General features: G+C 39.0%; 1 protein-coding gene across 1 annotated transcript in view; it reads right to left on the bottom strand.

Annotated features, from left to right (window-relative positions):
* Positions 1-24,779, bottom strand: part of AFG1L (AFG1 like ATPase) — a 195,393-nt gene that overhangs the window by 155,481 nt on the left and 15,133 nt on the right. Inside the window, exon 2 of the mRNA XM_007447258.1 lies at positions 8,842-9,065. Within this exon, the coding sequence (XP_007447320.1) occupies positions 8,842-9,065 (224 nt within the window). The remainder of the gene's footprint in view (positions 1-8,841; positions 9,066-24,779) is intronic.

The raw sequence follows: 24,779 nt of genomic DNA, 5'->3' as shown, positions 1-24,779 counted from the left end.
GGTTGGCCTAAATCTGAAAAGAGGTCTTTCCACTGCCCTTTACTCAGATTCTCACCTTTAGCAGCAGGCTTTCCTCCCTACTTCTTCCTCCATGTCCTTGTTGCCAGTGGATCCAAGTGAACAAGGCTTAAAATAGAGACCTGTTTTCCTTCTTCATAAATATTTTCTGCCAAGGGATTTTTCTAGTCTCCTCTCTATCCATCCTGATTTTCCTCTCTTATGTGCTGGATTTCCCCCCACCATTCCCACATCCTGAAAAGAATAAAGAATTATCTTTAGGGTTGATTCAGTCTTCACACAAGCCTACTACTGAACATTCTGAATCTGAGAAGAAACTTGAGACCTTTTTTTTTTTTTGTCTCTCTTCAAATGTAATTTTGATTTCTCAATTTTAGTTTCAAAAACTGTTGTTATTTAAGTGATATACTTTTGCACAAATGGAAGCTTTATAGAATAATAATTCTCAGAAATGTTTTATAAAGTTTATTTAAATATTAAACTGCTGTGGCCTCTCCCGTCGCGGAGCACAGGCTCCGGACACGCAAGCTCAGCGGCCATGGCTCACGGGCCCAGCCGCTCCGCGGCACGTGGGATCTTCCCGGACCGGGGCATGAACCCGTGTCCCCTGCATCGGCAGGAGGACTCTCAACTACTGAGCTACCAGGGAAGCCCCGGGGCTACTCTTCATTGCAGTGCGCGGGCTTCTCATTGCAGTGGCTTCTCTTGTTGTGCAGCACAGGCTCTAGGCGCGCGGGCTTCAGTAGTTTTGGCATGCGTGCTCAGTAGTTGTGGCTCACAGGCTCTAGAGCACAGGCTCAGTAGCTGTGGCGCACGGGCATAGCTGCTCCACGGCGTGTGGGATCTTCCCAGCCCAGGGCTTGAACCCGTGTCTCCTGCATCAGCAGGTGGATTCTTAACCACTGCGCCACCAGGGAGGCCCAGCATATATTTTTTATGGGATTTATGTTGTTAATTTTGATGTATATCCTTACATCAAGAGTCCTTCAAGAGTCCTTCAAGAGTAAATGAATAGTCCTTCAAGAGTAAATGAATAGTCCTTCAAGAGTAAATGAATAGTAATTTGATTCATAAAATTTCTTTATGAGAAACAGAATTAGAAGTCTCAAGTGAAGCAATAATATGGATTAAAATAAATTTAAATCCTTTTATTTAAAGTGGGTTTTCAAAGACTGTCCCCATATGCATTTTATACCCATATGAATTTTTGTACTTAATTCACTGAGTTATAAACAGCTGTTTATGACCATTTCTTCCACTGAATAAGGTACGACTGAAATCACAAAACATTAACCTTAATTACACCTGTATCCTTGGCTCCATGGAGCCTAGTACATAGTGGGGACCAACTCTTCTTGTTGTTGTTGAACTGAATTCATATATGATAATTCCAGGCGTTCTGATAAACAAAGAGATACATTTTCTAGCTAAGCATGATAAATTTTTCTGTAAAACAAAAAATCATTTGCTTTTCCCAGCTACACAATAGAACTTCTTTCCCCAGTGCTCACCCTGAAGATGTATTAATCTCCTAAAGGACAAGAAGACACTTGGCTAATTATTTCCCCAGTATGTAAAATGGACACATTACCTGGAAAAGACAAACTCTGCTGAACATGGGGTAAGATTAAGTCCAATGTACATAGAACTCAGAAACATCTGGCATTCATGAAAAAGATTTAAGGCCAAGAAAACTCAGCTCATGAGATTCCAGAAAGAGGAAAGAAGTCTCATTACTAAAAGCCTCTTACTAAGATATTCCCTATGTCTTGCTGAGTACTTTTTGAGCTCATAATATCCCTTCCTCACTCAGTCTATTTGTAAAAAGCAAATGCTGAACTAGTAGAGTCTAGAATTATATTATCAGGAAAAGTTATAATTTCCTCAAAATTATTTTCTTAAATCAACTAACCTGTTGAAATATCTCACAGTTACACTTAAAAATACTTTTATTATGGAATATTATAAACACGCTAAATTAGAGAAAATATTGAATACCTGGTTACCTGCCACTCAGCTTTATCAAATCTTTATATTTTGAAATATTTATTCCAAAATTTAATAACACATTAGATAGAGTTGAAGTCCCCCCTTTGTGCCCTTCTTGCTCAGAGTTAACAATCCTGATTTTGAAGTTTATCATCTCAACATTCCATTTTAAAAAATACGTTCTGATTTACTTATCTATTTTTGTGGAACCTGCTAGTTATCACCCCAAAACAGACTCTTCTTTGTCCATTTTTCTACTAAGTTGTTTGATTTTTTTTTTTTTGGTAGGAGTTCTTTATATATTCTAGATATATATAGTCAATTATTATAGTCAATCTATTAGTCAATTACTTTTGATGCAAATATTTTCTCCCAGTCTGTGGTCTGCTTTTCACCTTTCTATGGTGCTTACTGTTGACTAGAAGTTTTAAATTTTAGTAGAGTCAAGTGTATCCAACTTTACCTTTATAATTTAAACTTTCATATCTTGTATAAGAGAGTCTTCCTTTCCCCAGGTTCACAAAGATAATCCTCTATATTTTCTTCAAGAAGTTTTAAAATTTCACTTTAAACTTAGAACACTGACTCTATGAAATTTATGTTTATGTTCAGAGAGGTAGGTACCTAATTTTATTTTCCTTTTCACAAAGATCATCAATTGTCTCATCCCTGCTTACTGACTAGACCATCTTTTTCCCACTGATTTTCAGTGTCAGCTCAATGGTATATCAAGTCTCCATGTATCTTCTAGACTTCCTATTGTGTTCCATTTGTCTGTTTGTCTATATAATAAATCAGTGAATAGTTCTGTTGACTAGAGGCAGGTATACGTAAAGCGAAGTAATGAAAAATCAGATTGGAAAGCTAGACTAAGTACAGTTCCAAGAGAACCTTGAATACTATTAATGGTCTCCCACCAGCCCTCAAATCTAGTCAGGAAGCAGTCATCCATCTATAGCAGGGGTTGGCAAATTATGGCCTATAGGCTAAATCCAGTCTGACATCTGTTTTTCTAAATAAATATTTATCAGAATACATTTATTTTTGAATTATCCATGGCTACTCTGACTACAATGGCAGAACTGAATAGCTATGACAGAGATCATATGGCCCCCTAACCCTAAAAGATTTCCTACATGGTCCTTTACAGAAAATATTTGCCAACCCCTGATCTAGAGACCTGACCAAAATCTCAGCACAGATTCCATGGCTCTAATGCCTCCTTATGGCCTACATAATTCTGCTGCCATAACCAAAGTAGTCAGTTTTGGCGGACAATGACAGATAAAATTCCTATCTCAGACATTATAAAATAGGGCTATACCCCTTTTCTTTAAATTTATTTTAAGGAATTTATAAAAGACATTCTCATCTGGCAAGGGGGTGCGGGGGGAGAACTGGATGAAGGTGGTTAAAAAGTACAAACTTCTAGTTATAAGATAAATAACAGGGATGTAATGTACAACATGATTAATATAATTAACACTCATGTATGTTATATGTGAAAGTTGTTAGGAGAGTGAATCCTAAGAGTTCTCATCACAAGAAAAAAGTATTTTTTTCTTTCTCTTTTATTTTGTATCTACAGGAGATGATGGATATTCACTGGACTTATGTGGTAATCATTTCGTTATGCATGTAAGTCAGATCAGTATGCTCTATAATTATACAGTGCTGTATATCAAATATATCTCAATAAAACTGGAAGAAAAAACTCAAAAAACAAAAGACATTCTCATCTACATTGACGGCATAATTTTACCTTCAGAACCATGACAAAACTTAAAATGTAATTGGATACATTTGTTAATTATTCTGGAGACTGAAGCAGGCCCATTACACTCTCTCAAATTTCAGACATTAAATGAGTCTTTGGCATGTGTTAGTTCTCAAAAAACAATGCAGTTTGACTCACTTCCTTACAAATAATGCCGTCATTGGGTTAGGACGTAATCTTTTGTTTCGGCTTTCATAAAAATTTGATACAAGAAAATATTCATTTAAAAATATTTCTGGTCTTTAATAAAGCTGTAGCTATAGATGTCTATTTCATACTCAATGTTGCTTATGATGTTCTGAAGGATAAATTACCAGGAAACAGGGAGGTTTTACCTAAATCACACTGCTCAACCTACTTCACCTATAGGAGATGCCAATTCTAAGAAGAGGAACGGACAGTATAAGTGCTCACTTCCTTAGCTGGGGGAGAGAAGGGAGGAACTGAGGAAAAACCAGCAAACTGCCTAGTCTTGGATAAATAACTGAAGGGACCCAGACAATAGGCCTCCTATATCTCCTGAGAGAAAATTCCACAGCCCAGCATTCCAAGTATCCTATTCATGGCCTCCAGATGCTAGAAGCCAGATCACAGAAAGCACCAAGACCTTAGATGAGCTGGATTCAAGGCAGCGCAGGTCGTCTCTACCTGCTATATGCATTGTTCTTGGCAGAGTGAGGAGAGGTATCCAAATAAAAGACTATAGGTTGTAAAAGGAAGTTTGAAATAATAATTTCTCATGAGGGAAAAGCAAAATTATTTTGTGAAGAGCAGGAGAAAAGGAAAAGGAATTTTGTTCCCCACTCCTCTTCCCAATTCCCAGGTCTCTCTGGCTATGGTTTCTCCTCCCCAGAGATGAAAAAACCTGGCTGCCTGTATACACCTGATTAATGGAAACAGAGATTTTCAGAGTAGCTCCACACTCTTTAATTCTCTCCCTCTATGACTCTAGAAATGCTTCATTTGTCTGTGTAAAAGTAATTCTAGTTATAGTGATTTACATGAACTACTTACTTACCATTTATGCCTAATTACCTCACAGCACAATAACAATTATGCATACATTAAATGTGCCAGATTAACCTGGCTATAAGTTTTATTTGATAACAAAAGTAAAGTATTCATAAATGCTTATTCTTTATAGTTTGTTGCTCATATAGCATAGTCATCTGCTCATGACTTTTTCAAATTTTTACTAAAGAAAACATTTTTATGTAGGTAGGTGAAAGCAGCCTAATAGTCTGCCACCAATTTTTTCTCACTGACTAATAATTCTGGCATTTTGTGAAGAAGGTGCATTTTATTCTAACATTATGGCTTTTACCCTTACAGAAAGTTTCTTAGGAGTACAATTTTTTTTTAACAAGTCCACCAAAATGAATATTTAAACATCTGCATCAAAATCAAATGCCCATATATGCTAACTGAAATAAGTCAGACAAAGATAATACTGTATGTTCTCACTTACATGCAGAATTTTTAAAAAGCGTAATTCATAGGATGGTGGTTACCAAGGGCTGTGGGTTAGGGGAAATGGTGAAATACTGGTCAAAGGGTACAAACTCTCAGCTATAATATGAATAAGTTCTGGGAATCATGGTGACTATAATTAACAATACAGTATTATATTATATACTTGAAAGTCGTTAAAAGAGTAGATCTTAGGAGCTTCCCTGGTGGCACAGTGGTTGAGAGTCCGCCTGCCGATGCAGGGGACATGGGTTCATGCCCCAGTCCAGGAGGATCCCACATGCCGCAGAGCGGCTAGGGCCATGAGCCACGGCCGCTGAGCCTGCGCATCCGGAGCCTGTGCTCCACAACAGGAGAGGTCACAGCAGTGAGAGGCCCGCGAAAGAGTAGATCTTAAATGTTTTTACCACAATGAGAAACAGTAATTATGTGAAGGGATATAGTTGTTAACTAACTTTACTATGGTAATCATTTTGCAATGTATACAGGTATCAAATCATCACATTGCACACCTTAAACTTACATATGCTATCTGTCAATAATATCTCAATAAAGCTGGGGAGAAAATCAAATGTCCATGAAATTTTAAACCCTATTTACCAAAATCAAGAACTCTACATACTAACAAAGTTCTACTGCTGGAAAACTTAACAGTCCAATGTTTCCTTCTCTGATAATCAGCATATCAGTCTTTATTTTTAGAAGAAGTAGGTCTGTGGCACCTTTAGAATCTTCAAAACTAAAGCTTTTATATATGTTTTATTCAAATTACATTTGATATTTGGATCTTTTTCAATGTTTGAAAAACACTGAAAAACAATGATTTGGTGGGCTTAAGAAACTACAGGACAAATACTATCATAAAGAGATGTCGATCCATTTACTAAACATTCATTCACATATGCATTGGGATTTAACAAATATAAGCTTTCATTAGACACATTTGAAACCACCTGACTTGTAAAATTTCCTCCTTACATAAGAATTACCCAATAAAACCAGGGCCTCTAGATAGAAAGTACTGCATTTACTTACTGCTAAATAGCTATCTATTTACTAGGCAAATCCAGCATAGCCAATTTATAAATCAAAGGTGGAAGTATGGGAAAATACCCTTAAGAAGAGCCAAATAATAATTTTAAAGAAAAAAAATAGGTTGTTGAATTGGCAACCAGATAAGTTAATTTAAGGAATATTTTATTAAGGAATGGAAGTTCACCAACCCCTGTAAGATGAGCCCTAGGGATGATACAGAGTGGGGAGGAGGGAAAGGACTGTATTTCCAAAAGGGAGAGGGCTAGAAAGGGAATAAGATACAACCATCATGAGAGAAATTTAACTTTCAGATAACAAAAAAAAATCTGGTAAGTAAAACATCTTGTTTCCTGGCTATGATACATAACAAAGTTGTTATTTTATTTGGAAGACCTCCTGTATTGCAAACTATAATTAGGTATGCAGTACCTAAGCAATCTGTATTTTCCAAACTTTTTGCTTCTTGACTCACCCATCAACTTTTGGAAACACAGCAAAAAGAGAAAAGGTTGGCCATCAAAAGGGATAATTCATCATTATTTCCCATAACCATTGTTCTGGATTAGCTAACACACTCTGGCTCCCACACTCACAGTCCACTTCTGAGGGAAACCGCCCTGCTCACGGGAGCCCTGGATGGCACCTTATACAGAGATCCAATCTTTGTGCTAACTAGCAGCCTCTGGAAAACTGGTGTGAAAGCTCTGCCCAAACAGGGATGAAGTGTTTGGGTGGACTGTCAGATTTTTACTCAGGAATTTAAACCATGGATACAGGGAAAGAACTGAGAAGCTGGTGGAATGAACAGAAGTGGGTAAGGGCATGGGGAAAAGGAACAAAGAGTAAGCAGATTATGTGAATGGCAGGGTTCTGGAAAATCAATGGGTACCTCCTATTACAAGTCATCAAAGGTTTCAGAGCCACTGACGCTGCTGAAAGCTGGCACAGGCTCTGTGAGGCCTGGCTGAGCGATGGAGATGCCCTTCATTGCTATTTTCTTATGTAATCTTACTCTACATCTCCATTTCTCTCTCAAACCTAAATAATTCTCTATTCCTTTTAACCAAAAGATGTTAACACAATGGCAGCCTTTTCCTCTGAAGTGCTTTTTAAAACGTAAAATTACTTTCAGTAGAGTTTTTAAATAAAGTACTACTAACATATTGTTATACAATACCTTTCTTATAAAGATCTTATAATAAAAGAATATTTGTGTAGTGGGGTGGGGGGAGGAGGTTTGGTCAGTCAGTTAAAGGAAAAGTAGTTTCTTAGGTTGAACAATATTCTAACTCTTATAACTATTAATACCCCTCATGATTTGAGGATGACACCACTGATGACAATGGCTTCTACAGCAGGATAAGGAATGGGAGTTTTCCTGGTGTCTCAGAATTTCAGGAAAAACTCAAAGCTGAGGACAAGGGGAGACAGGTCCCCCTACACACTAAAGAGAGGCACTAATTGTATCCATGCAGGAATTACTTAAAAAGAGAAAAAAAAAGTCAAAAAACAGCCCTAAAACCAAAGTAATCAAGGCAGACAGCTGTTAGCTGGGTAAAGGATTCTGTGGCATTTCCCCCAGATGAACCTCATGCCAAGTGCAGGGGGTCCCCAAGAGAAACATCCAAGGAGATTAGCATTAAGGAAAAAGTGGGGTGGATACTCATTTAGGTAAGAAAATCTACAGACAGCTACCAAAGCAGGGTGTGAAAGAATTCATGGAAGAACTTGACACGTGTCCCCAGGAGTATAGGGGTGCACAGGACAAAGACAGATACTGGTGCTTGCTTTTTATATCTGCAGAAGTCCAAGGGCAGGAGACCGACTGAAGCTGCCCATGCAGAAGGGGTTGGAGAAATGACATGTTATACTTCCCGTGGCCTAAGTAGACGCCATAAAGGTGACCTGTTAGCGCTGTCCCGAAAGGACCCCTCTAAGAAGGCTAAGTGCAAGGGCAAGGCCGTCTCAGCCCCACGTAGTGGTGTGAGGTGTTCCGTTAGAGTCGTAAGAGGTCAGTCACAGAGTGGAGCAGCAGGGAGGTCCTCATGGGAGTCCTGAAGAATCCACCCAGTGCCCCTCACAGAAAGCTAGCATGTCAGCATCTACCACACAAAAGGCCCTTAACTGGTCACTTCAGACTCTGCTGTTTCACTCTAATCTTCTATCCCCCTCATTCTGAGCCTAGAGAAGCCAAGCGAGCAGAGAGAGGAGAAGAGAGAGAACAAGTCACCCCTCTTCTCTGCTGCTGATCCTGGGCAAGGCCTAACCTAGAGGGCGGGACAAGCTTTGAAATGCACACAAACTTTCACTTTGACTGGTATTTAGGGTTTTTTTTTTTAAATACCTCAATATGAAGCTATCTGAATCCCGCTGAAGGTGAAAGAAAGCTATGGAACATCAAGAGGTCAGAAATGGGGATCCAACAGAGCTTGTTTAAAGGAACTGGTAGGAAATTTTCAAGCTCTTTCATCATTGTACCCAACTGCATTTAATCCATTTTTAAAATGCTTACATTTTTAACTGTTCAGTCTTTAATGTCACACAAAGCTTACCTTTGAAAAAAGCCCTTCTGCCTCTATACTGTATCCTTTAAGGTCCTCATGTAATTCCTGCAAACACTGTATAACTCTTCTTTGATGTTCATCGTCCTTTAGCTCACGAGCTTTGATCAGAAAGTCATAGTGGTCCAGTGGTCCATGGCAAACAGCTAAAGCTTTTGAATAAACCTCTGTAGCAGCAGTTGGAGACATACTCTTGGCTGTCTGAACTGTATAGGCTATAAACAAAAATATATATAAAATTTTAGACTTTCTGAAATGAAGATATTTCATAGTGCTCTACATTATTTCTTAATGGCCACATTAAAACTTTTAACCAGTTATAATTATATTTGAGCAGTTGTAAATATCACTTTGATGAAAATAATAATATAAACCACATTTTGTAACAAATATAAATGTAATATAAATGTAATATAAATATAAATGTCTCAGTTTCATAAACCCCAAACTCATAAACTATCACTACAACCCCTCTTCCAGGAAGAATGGAATGTCTGCTTTGCCTGCACTCCGATGAATGAGCCACCTGGGTTCGTCACATCCTTCTTCACAGCAGGGGTGGGACCTTTCTTTGCATTAGGCCTAAATCTGGTTCTTCAGTACGAAGACAGAGACTTAGACACTAGTCACAAAGGGTTTTCTACTGCCTCTTTATTCGCTGTCTAAAACAACACAGCATTCAGATGTTACCACATTGAATTCAGCACACTGCTTGCGAGACTCCTTCCCTTTTCCATCACCTTTAGGTTGAACACAAAGAGTTGAGACACAACAGAGTGTCTGTTTCAAATCAGGGAGGTGTGTTAATCCTTTTTTTAGCTTCTTGGGGAAGAAAACTGTCTGTGGTAAGGTCCAGTTATAACTCCATTCCTTATCTGGGGCAGGTTCAGTGAGCAGCAAACTGGCACATTTTTAGACAAAGATTTTACAAGGGTATTTTGCCATTGTTTCTCTTGTTTCATTGAATACCATGTTTCCTTTATTTCAATAATATGAAAACTACTTAATTTAGGAAAAGAATTAACAGTCACAACATTATTTCCATCATTTTCTAAAAAAGCAAAAAAAAAAGCCTTAAATATACCATGACTGTTGGGGATAGGGCAGAGCTATCCTCTAATAACTGCTCTCCCTTTTTCTGAATAAAGGTTTTAGCTGGGTGCAAGGCTGCCGAGTGAAATATTCCATATCCTGGCCTCTCTGGCAGCAAGGATGGTCATGTGAACAATGGGATGTAAGCTGAAATGTGTGCAGCTCCGCTCTGGAGCACTTAAAGGGAAAGGGTGAATCCCACTCCTCCCCTTCCCTTCCCTCCCTCTGACTGGAAAGAAAGTGCCATGACTGCAGCTGGAAGAGCCAACCTGGCAAGGAGAGGCGCACAGAATGCTGAGCAAAGCAGAGCAAAGTTCCCTAACAATGCTGAGCTGCCAAACCAGCTCTGGACCACCTGCCGGGATTTTTATGTAAAATGTCTATCTTGCTTTTCAAGCAGTGTATTTTAGGGTCTCTTTGTTACGGAGGCCTAAATTGTACCCTAACTAATACAGGGGGCTTACAGCCTGCAAAAGAGAACCGGACTAAGGGTCTCCTGGAACCCTAGGCCTCATAGGACCAAGAACAAGGCTTGGGTTCATGTTGAAGCTGGAGGCATAGGTTGAGAGTTCCATAAGGTTTCCAGCAATTTGAGATGTCTACCAGAGTGGTATAAGAAATATATTTGCCCTTGGTCCACAGTCCCTAGTACAGAGCTCATAAAACCCTTGGAATTTCCTAAGTGATAGAGTGTTTTCTGTTTATCATAATGAGCCTCTTTCCATCCCACATATGCTAATGAACGCAGGGTAGGGCCCCAAGATAACCTCAGGACATGGCTGGTCCCCAGAAAGACCAAGTGTTTAGAAAGTTGGAACTTGCAGCCCCACCCACCAATTTGGGAGGGCAGGGGAGGCTGGAGATTAAATTCTATAACCACTTTTTTTTTTTGTATTTGAATACTCAAAGCAGCAGCTTTATTTATAATATTTAACAGCTGGAATGAACCCAAATGTCCATCAATTGATGAATGGGTTAACGATGGTATATCCACACAATGGATTATTACTAAGAAGTAAAAAGGATTAAAACTACTGATAAATATAACAATGTAGATGAATCTTAAAAGTATTACGCTAATTGAAAAAAGCCAGAAGCAAAATTTAATTTTATATGACTACAGTATACAAAGTTCTAGAAAAAGCAAAACTTTTCTAGTGAAAGAAAGCAAATCAGTGGTTTCTAGAACCCAGGAATAGGGTTATGGGATTGGTAGCAAAGGGGTAGGAGCAAATTTTAGGGGTGATGGAGATATTCTATATTATGATTATGATGGTGGTTACATGACTGTATACATTTGTCATAACTCATTGACTTGTTCATCTAAAATCATGAATGTTATTTGTATATAAATTGTACTTCAATAAAGGTTTCACAGGAAAAAGGGAAACTTTGGGCTATAGATGCTGTTTTACAAGTTAGCTTTTAAAAAAGTATAAGGCTTCCCTGGCGGCGCAGTGGTTAAGAATCTGCCTGCCAATGAAGGGGACATGGGTCCGAGCCCTGGTCCGGGAAGATCCCACACGCTGCAGAGCAACAAAGCCCATGCGCCACAACTACTGAGCCTGTGCTCCAGAACCCATGAGCCATGACTATTGAGCATGCGTGCCACAACTAGTGAAGCCCTCACGCCTAGAGCTCATGTTCTGCAACAAGAAAAGCCACCGCAGTGAGAAGCCCACGCACCGCAACAGAGAGTAGCCCCCACTCACCACAACTAGAGAAAGCCTGTGCACAGCAACAAAGAGCCAACTCAGCCAAAAATTAATTAAGTAATTTTTAAAAATTATATGTTTACATGCTTCTATTAACAATCTTGAACAATAAGATATGGAGGGTTTCCAGGATGGTGAAAACATCAAGGTGCCAGGAAGGTGACATACCCAGAGAGGGCACAGAAGCTCCACACCCCTGCTCCTATCCCTTGCCCTGTGCATCTCTTCCATTTGTCTGTTCCTGAGTTCTATGTACCCTTTATAATAAACTGATAAACATAAGTAAAGTGTTTTTTCTGAGTTCTATGACCATTACTAGTAAATTATCAAATTTAGCTAAGTATCAACCCCCTAAATTTGTAGTCAGACATGCGGAAGTGTGGGTAGCTTGGGCAGCCCATTTGCAGCTGGCCTCTGAAGTGGGGCCACTTTTGTGGGATTGGCCCTTTAACTTGGGGGATCCGATGCTACCTCCAGGTAGATAGTGCCAGAACTGAGTTGATGGATAACCATTAGTGTTGGAGGATTTGAGAACCTCACAACCAGGGAAAATGCTCTTTTCCACTCCCTGGAATCAATCAAGTAAGAAACCTAAGATAATGCTAATTTCCTTCTCCTCCATCCCACAAACCCTCTCCCCAGCCCTCAACCAGGTCCTCAGCCAATCAATCATCAGTGCTACTCAATTTTACATCCTAAATACTCTCTAATCCATTCCCTCCTCCCCTCTTCACACAACCACTCCAGCTGGGCCTCTTATTGTCTCTGGCTTGGCCTCCCTGCCTCTGATCGCCTCCTGCCTCACATTTACCACGACAACACCACAATCTCTAAAAATATCTTCCATCAACTACAGGGATGATCTTGCTAAAATCTCAATGTGATTTTATCAATATTTTGCTTAAAATTCATCTCATTGTTTAAAGGCGTAGTTTTCTTTTTTTTTTTTTTTTAAGGGAAACAGTTTTTTTTTTTTTTAGCTGTGCCAGGTCTTAGTTGCAGCACGCGGGATCTTTTGTTGCGGCACGTGGGATCTAGTTCCCTGACCAGGGATCGAACCCGGACCCCCTGCACTGGGAGCACAGAGTCTTAGCCACTGGGCCACCAGGGAATTCCCTAAAGGAGTGGTTTTCAAATGCAATTTTAACAGCAGCACCTTTTTCTATACAAAACTTTCCATCAGATCCCAAATTTATTTAAGAGAAAAGAAGAGGGGGTAACAAAGTCCTGACCTCTTCACATTTCCCTCATTCCCAAGCCCATATCACCCCATTTCCAAATCAGCCCCTAAGGCCACTTCCCCACCTTATAGGATCACATTTAAGTAAGAATAGTGTGCAGAAAAGAGTTAACACAGCAGGTCTGAGACTACCGTCCTTAGCGATGCCTGCTTGCAAAAATGGGCCCTTGACTGGGAACTTAGGTTCCCATCATTCCCAGAAATGGTAAGAGTGACTCACTGTGCCTAAATGTTTGTATCGTATACAATGTGATTTATGCTGAACACCTAGTTTCCTTCTATAAGTCTGTAATTTTGGCACATGCTAGGCAGAGGGTGCCTTTGTAACCACGGCTCAACTCTAGGCATTGAGCCTATAATGAGCTTCCCTAATAGACAACATTTCACACCTGTTGTCACAGTAAGTTGCTGGAAGAATTAAGCATGTTCTGTTTGACTCTCCTGGGAGAAGACGCTTGTAAGCTTGTGCCTAATTTTCTCGGAACGTTGTCCCACACGCATTTTCCCTTTGCTTCCTGTGCTCTGTATCCTTTCGCTATGATAAATCTTAGCTGTGAGTATAACCATATGCTGAGTCCTCTGAGTCTTCCTAGTAAATCACCAAACCTGGGGGTAGTCTTGGGGATTCCCAACACAGATAGTGTCCTCATTCTGAGGTTCAAGGAATCCATAATAGGGGCACAGCCTGCATTTTCAGACTACTCCCCCTCTACTGTTCAAAATGCATCTATTTTTTCGATACAAGAAATGACTGAGTACCACCACATGCAATTGGGTAATAGGGAATATCAAAGTTGACTTGTTTTTTTTGGTTTTTTTTTTTTTTTTTTTTTTTTTTTTTTTTTTATTTATTTTTGGCTGCGTTGGATCTTTGTTGAGGTGTGCGGGCTTCTCTTGCGGAGCACGGGCTCCAGGCACATGGGCTTCAGTAGTTGTGGCACGTGGGCTTCAGTAGTTGTGGCTCGCAGGCTCTAGAACACAGGCTCAGTAGTTGTGGAGCACGGGCTTAGCTGCTCTGCAGCATGTGAGATCTTCCCGGACCAGGGATCGAACCTGTGTCCCCTGCATTGGCAGGCGGATTCTTAACCACTGTGTCACCAAGGAAGTCCCAAAGTTGACTTGTTTTAAGTGCGGGTGGAAAAATAAAAAAATTGCAGCAGTAATGTATCAAGATCAACTGGAAATAGCAAGTAAAATGAATTTGGGTACAGAGAAACTGGTTATGAAACTATTCTAAGTGGGAATAATACAGGCCCAAATTAGGATGGCAACAGCAAAAATGTTAGGAAGCGGGGTAGAATGGAAAATGCAAAGGTAGATTCAATAATGCGGGTTGCCTTCTAGTCAAACTGGATTGCTCACCATATCTCAAACATTTTCCATTCTTTCATTTCATAGCCATGCCTTTGTTCACAATGGTCCCAACTAGAGAGCCTCCTCCTCCAACCCTCTGCCAGCCTAATTTCTCCTCCACAAATCTCAACTCACCCTCAGCTCCCTACCACCAGATTTCCAAACTCACCTGTATCTACCCCATTCTCTTTTCTTTCCGCAGTTACAGCTTAAGAGCTATTTCTCTTTCCATCAAGGGCTATTAATGCCTTCACTCATCCTCTAATCAGTGGATATCAATTTTTGGGGAAAAAAATCATGACCCAATATACACACAAATATACATAACTGAAAAACAAGTTTCATGAAGTAATAACTAATTTAGTAAAAGTATGAAATAGTAAGAAAAAAAGGATCTTTCTATGCATGATATTCTCTGGTATTTTATACACATATATTTTTATTATTTATATCTAAAGAACCACTAGATTTAGTTATACTAAATGCCTTACATGATACTTATTTACCTTTTTGTTTTCTTTCCCCATCAGAACATATGCTCTTTTAGGGCAACAGTGCGTGACATGATTGGTGCTTATTAAATATTTCTTGAATCCCCTCCCTTCTTACATTTTCAGAGATATCATTCTCTTCATTAATCACCTCTGTACTATATCATCTCCCTTCCCCTCTCTACTAGTTTTTTTCATATCAGCTCAACACTCTTCTCTTAAAATAATAAGAACAACAACAAACAACCTCCTTGACTTGACACCTGCTCTCCCTCCTTCCCTTTATAGCCAAACCACTTGAAAGAGTTGCCTTTACTTTTTCTGGCCGCCCCCTCACATCCTGCTCATTTCTCAACCCACTATAATCAAGCTTCTACTGAGATGGCTTCTGCCAAGTTCATCCAATGCCTTTTTTTAAAAATAGTTATTATTTATTTATTTATTTATTTATTTTTGGCTGCGTCAGGTCTTAGCTGCAGCATGCAGGATCTTCATTGAGGCATGCAGGATCTTTCGTTGCGGCATGTGGGCTTCTCTCTAGTTGTGGCACGTGAGCTCCAGAGCCCACAGGCTCTCTAGTTGTAGCACATGGGCTCCAGAGAGCATGGGCTCAGCAGTTGCTGCACGTGGGCTCTGTAGTTTCGGTGCACCAACTAGGCGTACGGGCTTAGTTGCCCTGTGGCATGGGGGATCCTAGTTCCTCGACCAGGGATAGAACCCACGTCCCCTGCATTGGAAGGCAGATTCTTAACCTCTGGACTACCAGGGAAGTCCCCACCCAATGCCTATTGTTGCTAAATCCAGTAGCTATTCCTCAGTCTTCATATTCCTGTTTACAATTATAAAATATCTAATTTTTAAAGTTATTCATAGGAACCATCAGGACTGTGGGCAAAGTACATTGTTTCTATTGGGATCTGGCTTTGGAGAGGCTTAAAGTCCTTTGCTTCCACTTTTATTTTTACTAACCCAACATCTTTATTGAGTAGTTTATACTTCATTCACATTTCTCAAAAAAGAAAACCAAGTTACACTGAAGATGAGGCATCACTTCAGGCAATCAGCAGACATAAAAAGAGAATCATAGGTTATCTAGTACTGCATATAAGAAGCTTATAAGTTGCCATTCTATCCCAACAACAAGTAAAAAGCTGAAAAATCAATGTATCTTCTCAGATCCATTAGAGAAGGAAGGACACAGGACAAACTGCTGCCCCCAAGATTGAAAAGAAAGTGATTGGTGTAAATGAACCAATTAAAAGATTGTCAGAGTGGATCAAAACCCAAGACTCAATTACATGTTGACTAAAATAAACTCACTTTAAATTCAAAGACACATACATATGAATAGTAAATGGATGGATAGAGCAGAAACTAACACAACATTGTAAAGCAATATCCAATAAAGATATTTTTTAAAAACAGATGGAAAAAATTACACCATGCTAACACTAATCAAAAGAAAGCAAGAGAAGCCTATATTAATTTCAGACAGACCAAACTTCAAAGCAAGGAAAGTTATCAGATATACAGAAGGATGTTACATAAAGATAAAAGAGTTGATTCTCCAAGACGACATAACAATCGTTAATATATATGCACCTAACAACAGACCATCAAGTTAAACTACATGAGGTAAAAATTGATAGAGCTATAAGGAAAAATAGATGAATCTACTATCATAGTTGGAGACTTCAGTACCCCTCTAGCAGAAATGGACAGATCCAGTAGGCAGAAAATCAGCAAGGACTTAGTTGAACTCAACAACACCATTAATCAACTGGCTAAACTTGACATCTATAGAATAATTCATCCAACAACAGCACAATACACATTATTCTCAAGCTCACACAGAACATTCACCAAGATAGATCATATTCTGGGCCACAGAACACACCTTACCAAAGTTAAAAGAACAGAAATCATACAATGTCTGCCATCAGACCACAATGGAATTAAACTAGAAATCAGTAACAGAAAGATAAATGGAAAATTCTAAAAGATGCCGAAACTATGGGACTTCACTGGTGGCACAGTGGTTAAGAATCCGCCTGCCAATGCAGGGGACACAGGTTCGATCCCTGGTCCAGGAAGATCCCACGTGCCACACAGCAACTAAGTCTGTGTGCCACAACTACTGAGCCTGCGCTCTAGAACCCACAAGCCACAACTACTGAAGCCAGCGCGCCTTAGAGGCCATGCTCCGCAACAAGAGAAGCCACCACAATGAGAAGCCTGCACACCTCAACGAAGAGTAGCCCCTGCTCGCCGCAACTAAAGAAAGCCCACGCACGGCAATGAAGACCCAATGCAGCCAAAAAAAATTTTTTTAATTTAAAAATAAAATAAAATATGCAGAGACGAAACAACACACTTCTAAATAACATAGGGGTCAATGAAGAAACCTCAAGATAAATGTAAAAATTCTTCGAGTTAAATGAAAATGGAAGCACAATTTATCAAAATTTGTGGGATGCAGCAAAAGCAGTGATTAAAGGGGAATTTAGGGCTTCCCTGGTGGCGCAGTGGTTGAGAGTCCGCCTGCCGATGCAGGGGACACGGGTTCGTGCCCCAGCCTGGGAAGATCCCACGTGCCGCGGAGCGGCTGGGCCCGTGAGCCACGGCCGCTGAGCCTGCGTGTCCAGAGCCTGTGCTCCGCAGCGGGAGAGGCCACAACAGTGAGAGGCCCATGTACCACAAAAAAAAAAAAAAAAAAAAGGGAAATTTATAGCAATGAATGCATATATTAGAAAGAAGAAAGATCTAAAATCAATCATCTAAGTTTCCACCTTAAGAAACTAGAAAAAGAAAATTAAATCCAAAGTAAGCAGAAGAAAAGAAATAAGAGCAGAAATCAGTGGAACTGAAAACAGGAAATCAACAGAGAAAATCAATGAAACCAAACACTGGCTCTTTGAAAAGATCAATAAAATTGATAAGCCTCTAGCCAGGCTAACAAGGAAAAAGGAGAGAGGACACAAATTGCTAATATCAGAAATGAAAGAGGGATATCACTATAAATCCCATAGACATTAAAAGGATAATAAAGGAATACTATGAACGACTCAACCCATAAATCTGAGAACCTAGGTGAAATGGACAAATTCCTTGAAAGACACAATCAGCCAAAATTCACACAAGAAGAAACAGACAATCTAAATAGGCCTGCATCTATTAAAGAAACTGAACCAATAATTAATAGTCTTCCAAAATAGAAAGCATCAGGCACAGGTGGGTTCAGTGGTGAATTCTACCAAACATTTAAAGAATTATACTAATTCTCTACAACCTCTTTCAGAGGATTAGAAGCAGAAGGAATACTTCCTAACTCATTCTATGAGGCCAGCATTTCCCTAATACCAAAATAAGACAAAGACATTACAAGAAAAGAAAACTACACCAATATCTCTCGTGAACATAGATGCAAAAATCCCTAACAAAATACTACCAAATCAAATCCAACAATGTATAAAAAGAATTACACACTATAAACAAGTGAGAATTATTCCAGGAATGCAAGGCTGGTTCAACCTTTTTTTTTTTGGCTGTGCCGTGTGGCATGCAGGATCTTAGTTCCCTGACCAGGGATCGAATCCATGCCCTCTACAGTGGAAGCATGGAGTCTTAACCACTGGACCACCAGGGAAGTCCCTGGTTCAACATTTTTAAATGAATTAATGTAATCCATCATATCAACAGACTAAAGAAGAAAAATCACATGATCAGATCAATAAATGCAGAAAAAGCATCTGAAAAAACTTATACACATTCATGATAAAAACTCTCAGTAAACTAGGAATAGAGGGAACCTCCTCATCTTGATAAAGAATACCTACAAAAAAACCTACAGCGAACATCATACTTAATGGTAAGAAACTAGATGTTTCCCACTAAGATCAAGAACAAGGCACTCCTCACTCCTTATCAACATAGTACTAGATAAATCCATAAGACAAGCAAAGGAAATAAAAGGTATACAGATTGAGAAGGAAGATATAAAATGGTCTGTTCCCAAATGACATGGTCATCTATACAGAAAATACAAAAGAATCAATAAAATAACTCCTGGGACTAACAAGTAATTATAGTAAGGATACAAGGTTAATATACAAAAGTCAATTGCTTTCATATATGCCTGCAATGAACAAGTAGAATGTGAAATTAAAAAAACAATACCAGGACTTCCCTGATGGTCCAGTGGGTAAGACTGTGCTCCCAATACAGGAGGCCCAGGTTCGATCCCTTGTAGGGGAACTAGATCCTGCATGCATGCCGCAACTAAGAGTGCACATGCCACAACTAAGAAGTCCACATGCCACAACTAAGAAGTCCACATGCTGCAACTAAGAGTCTGCATGCTGCAACTAAGAAGTCCGCATGCTACAACTAAGAAGCCCGCATGCCACAACTATGAGATCGCATGCCACAACTAAAGATCTCACATGCCATAACAAAGGATCCTGCATGCTGCAACTAAGACCTGGCACAACCAAAATAAATAAATAAATAAATAAATAAATAAATAAATATTTTTAAAAACACAATACCATTTACATTAGCACCCCCCAAAATTGAAATACTTCGGTGTAAATCTAACAAAATATGTACAAGATCTATATGAACAAAACCACAAAACTGTGATGAACAAAATCAAAGAACTTAAAAATGGAGAGATATTCCATGTTCACGTATAGGAAGACTCAATATTGTCAAAATGTCAGTTCTTCCTAACTTGATCTATAGATTCAAAGGAATCCCAATTAAAATCCTAGCAAGTTATTTTGTGGATACTGACAAAATAATTCTCAAGTTTAAATGAAGAAGCAAAAGACTCAGAAAAACCAACACAATACTGAAGGAGAAAAACAAAATTGGAGGACTGACACTACTCAACTTTAAGACCTACTATAAAGCTACAATAATCAGGACAGTGTGGTATTGCCAAAAGAATAGACAAATAGATCAATGGAACATAATAGAGTCCAGAAGTAGGCCCACATAAATATAGCCAATTGATCTTTGACAAAGGAGCAATGGCAATACAATGGAGCAAAGATAAGTCTTTTCAACAAATGATGCTGGGACAACTGGACATCCACATGCAAAAAAAATGAATCTAGACACAGACCTTAAACCCTACACAAAAATTAACTCAAAATGCATCATAGATCTAAATGTAAAAGAAAAAACTATAAAACTCCTAGAAGGTAACATAGGAGAAAACAGGAGACATAGGAGAAACCTAGATGAGCTTGGGTATAGCTTTGACTTTTTAGATACAACACCAAAGGCACAATCCATGAAAGAAATCATTGATAAGCTAGACTTCATTAAATTAAAAACTTCAGTTCTGCAAAAGACAATGCCATGATCTCAAAAGACAAACCACAGACTGGGAGAAAATATTTGCAAAAGACCCATCTCATAAAGGACTATTATCCAAAATATACAAAGAACTCTAAAAACTCACATCAAGAAAATAAACAATCTGATTAAAAACTGGGCCAAACGGGACTTCCCTGGTGGCGCAGTGGTTAAGAATCTGCCTGCCAATGCAGGGGACACAGGTTCGAGCCCTGCTCTGGGAAGATCCCACATGCCACAGAGCAACTAAGCCCGTGCATCACAACTACTGAACCTGTGCTCTAGAGCCCGCGAGCCACAACTACTCAGCCCACGTGCCACAACTACTGAAGCCCATGTGCCTAGAGCGCATGCTCCACAACAAGAGAAGCCACTGCAATGAGAAGCCCGCGCACCACAACGAAGAGTAGCCCCTGGTTGCTGCAACTAAAGAAAGCCCACACGCAGCAACGAAGACCCAACGCAGCCAAAAATAAAACTAAAATAAAATAAATTAAAAAAAAAAAAAAACTGGGCCAAAGACTTTAACAGAAACCACACCAGAGAAGATATACAGATGACAAAGAAGCATATGAAAAGATCTCTACATCATGTCATCAGGGAAATGCAAATTAAAAGGACAATGAGAAGGAATTCCCTGGTGGTCAGCGGTTAGGACTTGGCACTTTCACAATCCCTGGTCAGGGAATGCAAGCTATGTGACATGGCCAAAAAAAAAAAATGAGATACCACTACACACCTATTAGAATGGCCAAAATTCAGAACACTGACAAATGCTGCCCAGTATGTGGAACAACAGGACCTCTCTTTCCTGGTGAGAATGCAAAATGGTACAGCCACTTTAGAAGACAGTTTGGCGGTTTCTTACAAAACTAAACATACTCTTACCATACAATCCAACAATCATTATCCTTGGTATTTACCCAAAGAAGCTGGAAATTTATGTCCACAAAAAAACCTGCACACACATATTTATAGCAGCTTTATTCATAATTGTCAAAACTTGGAAGCAACAAAGATGTCCTTCAGTAGGAGAATGGATAAATAAACCGGTACATCCAGACAATGTTATATTATTCAGCACTAAAAAGAAATGAGTCTATCAAACCATGAAAACACATGGAAAAAACTTAAACGCACATAACTAAGTGAAAGACCAATTTGAAAAAGCTACATACTGTAAGGTCCTATATTCTAATGATATGACATTATGGAAAAGGCAAAACTATTGACAGTAAAAAGATCAGTAGCAAACAAAGGGAGGGGGTAGGTAGGAAGAAGGTGTGAATAGGCAGAGCACAGAGGATTTTTAGAGTAGTGAAAATACCCTAAAATATACTATAACGTGCCTATTTGTCATTGTACGTTTGCCCATATTCGTAGAATGTACTACACCAAGAACCCCATTGTAAACTACGGACTTTGGACGATGATGCTGTGTCAATGTAGGTTCATCGACTGTAACAAATGTACCTCTCTGGTATGGGATGTTGATAATTGAGGAGTATTGATAACAGGGGACATGTGGGGGGCAGGAGGTATATGGGAAATCTCTTTAACCTTCCTCTGAATTTTGCTGTGAACCTAAACTGCTCTAAAAAATATCAGTCTTTTTAAAAAGAAAAAGAAAGAGAGAATCAGTCAGGCAAGACACTCAAGGCTGAGAGATTGGCCAGCTTAGGCCTGGACAGCAGCTGTACAAATTGAATCACAAAAGAGTTCTCAAAAGCTGCACTAAATTAAATCTGTTACTGCATCAGTGTACACAAATTATGTGATGCTGCTGCCATATTATTTTGATTTGTATTAATTTGTCTTATTGTACTCCAAATGGACAGTGGGAAAATGCCATTCTGAAGATCCACAAACTAATCTACAAACATAAATGGAAGATTTTAGAGGCACAAAAAGTCTGTGCTGTTCTAATACCTCAATTTTGTACCTTATTTCATTACTTTCTCCTAAACGAAGTTTAAGGAAGATCCCACTACACTCCATAGCCCACTTGTTATAAGATTTACTCAATATCATGATGTCTTAGCATCTGAATAAGCTATTTTAACTTTCTAGATAGTATTTTAACAATTACTTCAATTTTTCTCCCCAAGGAAAATAAATGAGTTTCCGCAGGCTCTGAGTGTATTTGTTATTACTTCAATTCCCCCTGCTTCAACTTTTTTTTGAAGTGAACATAACCTCCAGATTTTATTGTCTTCACAATAAAACAAAAGATGAAGTTTAGAACTGGAGTCCTTAGCCCTTTCTCTTATCTCCTCCCAGTTCAAAATGCTTGCTGGTCTTAACAGTCAGCACTCTCTAACTCTGCAGCACTTTCTAGGCTCAATGCATTCAAGCCTCAGCACAATCTCCATTTGTAGTTTTAGCCTTTTTTCCAGAAAAGCAGCTTAGTCTGCTTCCTGTCATAAGACCGCTTTCCCTGGGCATTCAGAGAGTCCTTGCCCTTCTTGTCTGTGTCACTGTGGGTTTAATGCTTGGCACGCTTCTTACAGTTAGTTTGGCAAGTTTCAGGGATATACACTATGTTTGTCTGTTTGTGGGGGTGCTATTGGCAGGGAAGAAGCGATTTCCCCCAATATTTAAGTTTTCATCTGAAGACAGAGGTTTAGAACAAAAAAATTCTTCTGAAGTTCTGCAGTATTACAGTCTATGCTAATATGTTCCACTTAAACAATCTCATGGCATTAATAAGTAATATAATAGGGACTTCTCTGGTGGTCCAGTAGTTAAGACTCCTTGCTCTCAGTGCAGGGGGCCCAGGTTCGATCCCTATTCAGGGAACTAGATCCCGCATGCTGCAACTAAGATCCTGCATGCCACAACTAAAAGATCCCACATGCCGCAATGAAGATCCCGTGTGCCACAGCTAAGACCCGGCACAGCCAAATAAATAAATAAATATTTTTAAAAAAATAATAAGTAATATAATAAACCATATTTATGCTCTTCTTAATGGCACATGGTAACCTATAACACAGAAAGAAGAGGCAATTCAACAGCAACAATTATAAAAGAAATTAGAAAAAGGCAAATTGTCACTAACAGCCCTAACAAGAATTGTTATATACACGTAGGTTGTTTTTTTTTAAACAAGGTCTTGACTTGGGGTCCATGACAAGTCAACTGGCAGGGAATGGGGGGATGGTCTGAGAGCCCTCTGAAATTAAAAGAAAATTGTGTGTGTATGTTTTTGCATTTCTTCTGAGGTAAGATCTCTAAATATACTACAGACTCCTTCAGATTTTCAAACAAGTGAACAAAAACTGATTAAGAACCACTGTTTTAAAAATAATTGTCAAAACAGTTTTAGAAGGAAATTCTATTAATAGCAGCTCACATTTATTGAGCACCTACTGTGTGCCAGGGACTAGGTTAAGTAACTTAACATAATTACTTGTTTTACTCCTCACAATAATCCTATTATACAAATAACTTTAAAATCCATGGATATGGACTTATATATACTACCAAATGTAAAACAGATAGCCAGGGAGATCAGTTCCATGCAGTGCTTTGTGACCACCTAGAGGGATGGGGTAGGGAGGGTGGGAGGGAGACACAAGAGGGAGGAGACATGGGGATATATGTATGCATATGGCTGATTCACTTTGTTGTAAAGCAGAAACTAACACACCATTGTGAAGCAATTATACTCCAATAAAGATGTTAAAAAATAATAATTAAAATAAAAATCCATGGATAAATCTGTTCATTGATTCATGCACTCAGGTTTCTTGAGAACTATAGCTCAGGCACTATTCATGCCACTGGTGAAACAACAATTAAAAACAAATTTCTTTCCTTATGGAGCCTTCCCTCCAGTCAAGGGGAAGAGAGACAAAAAATTAAATAAAGAGCAACAACAGATCACATAATAATCAGTATGCTGGTGAAAATAAAAGAGCGATATCCTAGGACCTCTGACCAACAGCATGGAGTCCCCAGGGAGCTCAAAAGAAGTACAGAATCTCAGGCCCTACCCTAGGGGTCTGAATCAAAATTTGCATTTTTAACAAAATACATAGGTGTTTCATATGCACACTGAAGACTGAGAAGCACTATGCTAGGGAATGATTGAGGACTCCTATAGATTATGAGGAAAAGCTTCCCTGTGGAAGTGACATAAGTTGACACCTGAATGCCCAAAGGAGTCAGCCCTGAGGAAGATCTGGGAGAACTTCCCAGGCAGAGTGAAGAGCTCTGGCAAAAACCCTAAAGTGAAAATGGAAATAAGCTTCACGTTTTCAAAGAAAGAAAAGAAAGTCTACGTGGCTGATTTAAATGAACAAGGTGGAGTATGTTACAAGGTGAAGTTGGAAAGGAGAGGAAGGACCAGATCATGTAGGGTCTTGTAAGCCACGGTAAATAGTGTGAATGTGATAGGATTAAGACCAAGTAGAAGGTTTTGATCAGGGGTGTGCCACAATCTGTTTTTTAAAAGATTAATCCGTTTGTAGAAAATAAGATAATAGAAATTCAAAAGGAAAGCAGAAATGGAGGAATAGTATGATATTCAATAATGCTATTACATATTATATATAATATACATATATTTTTATATATGTATATATTTTTATATTGTATGGTATTCAATAAAACTATTATACATACATACATATATATATATATATATATATATATATATATATATATATA

The sequence above is a fragment of the Lipotes vexillifer genome, unplaced genomic scaffold, assembly GCF_000442215.2.
Source record: "Lipotes vexillifer unplaced genomic scaffold, Lipotes_vexillifer_v1.1 scaffold515, whole genome shotgun sequence".
Taxonomy (NCBI): Eukaryota; Metazoa; Chordata; class Mammalia; order Artiodactyla; family Lipotidae; genus Lipotes; species Lipotes vexillifer.
Note: the sequence above shows the minus strand (reverse complement) of the source record. Positions and strands in the feature narration are given on the sequence as shown.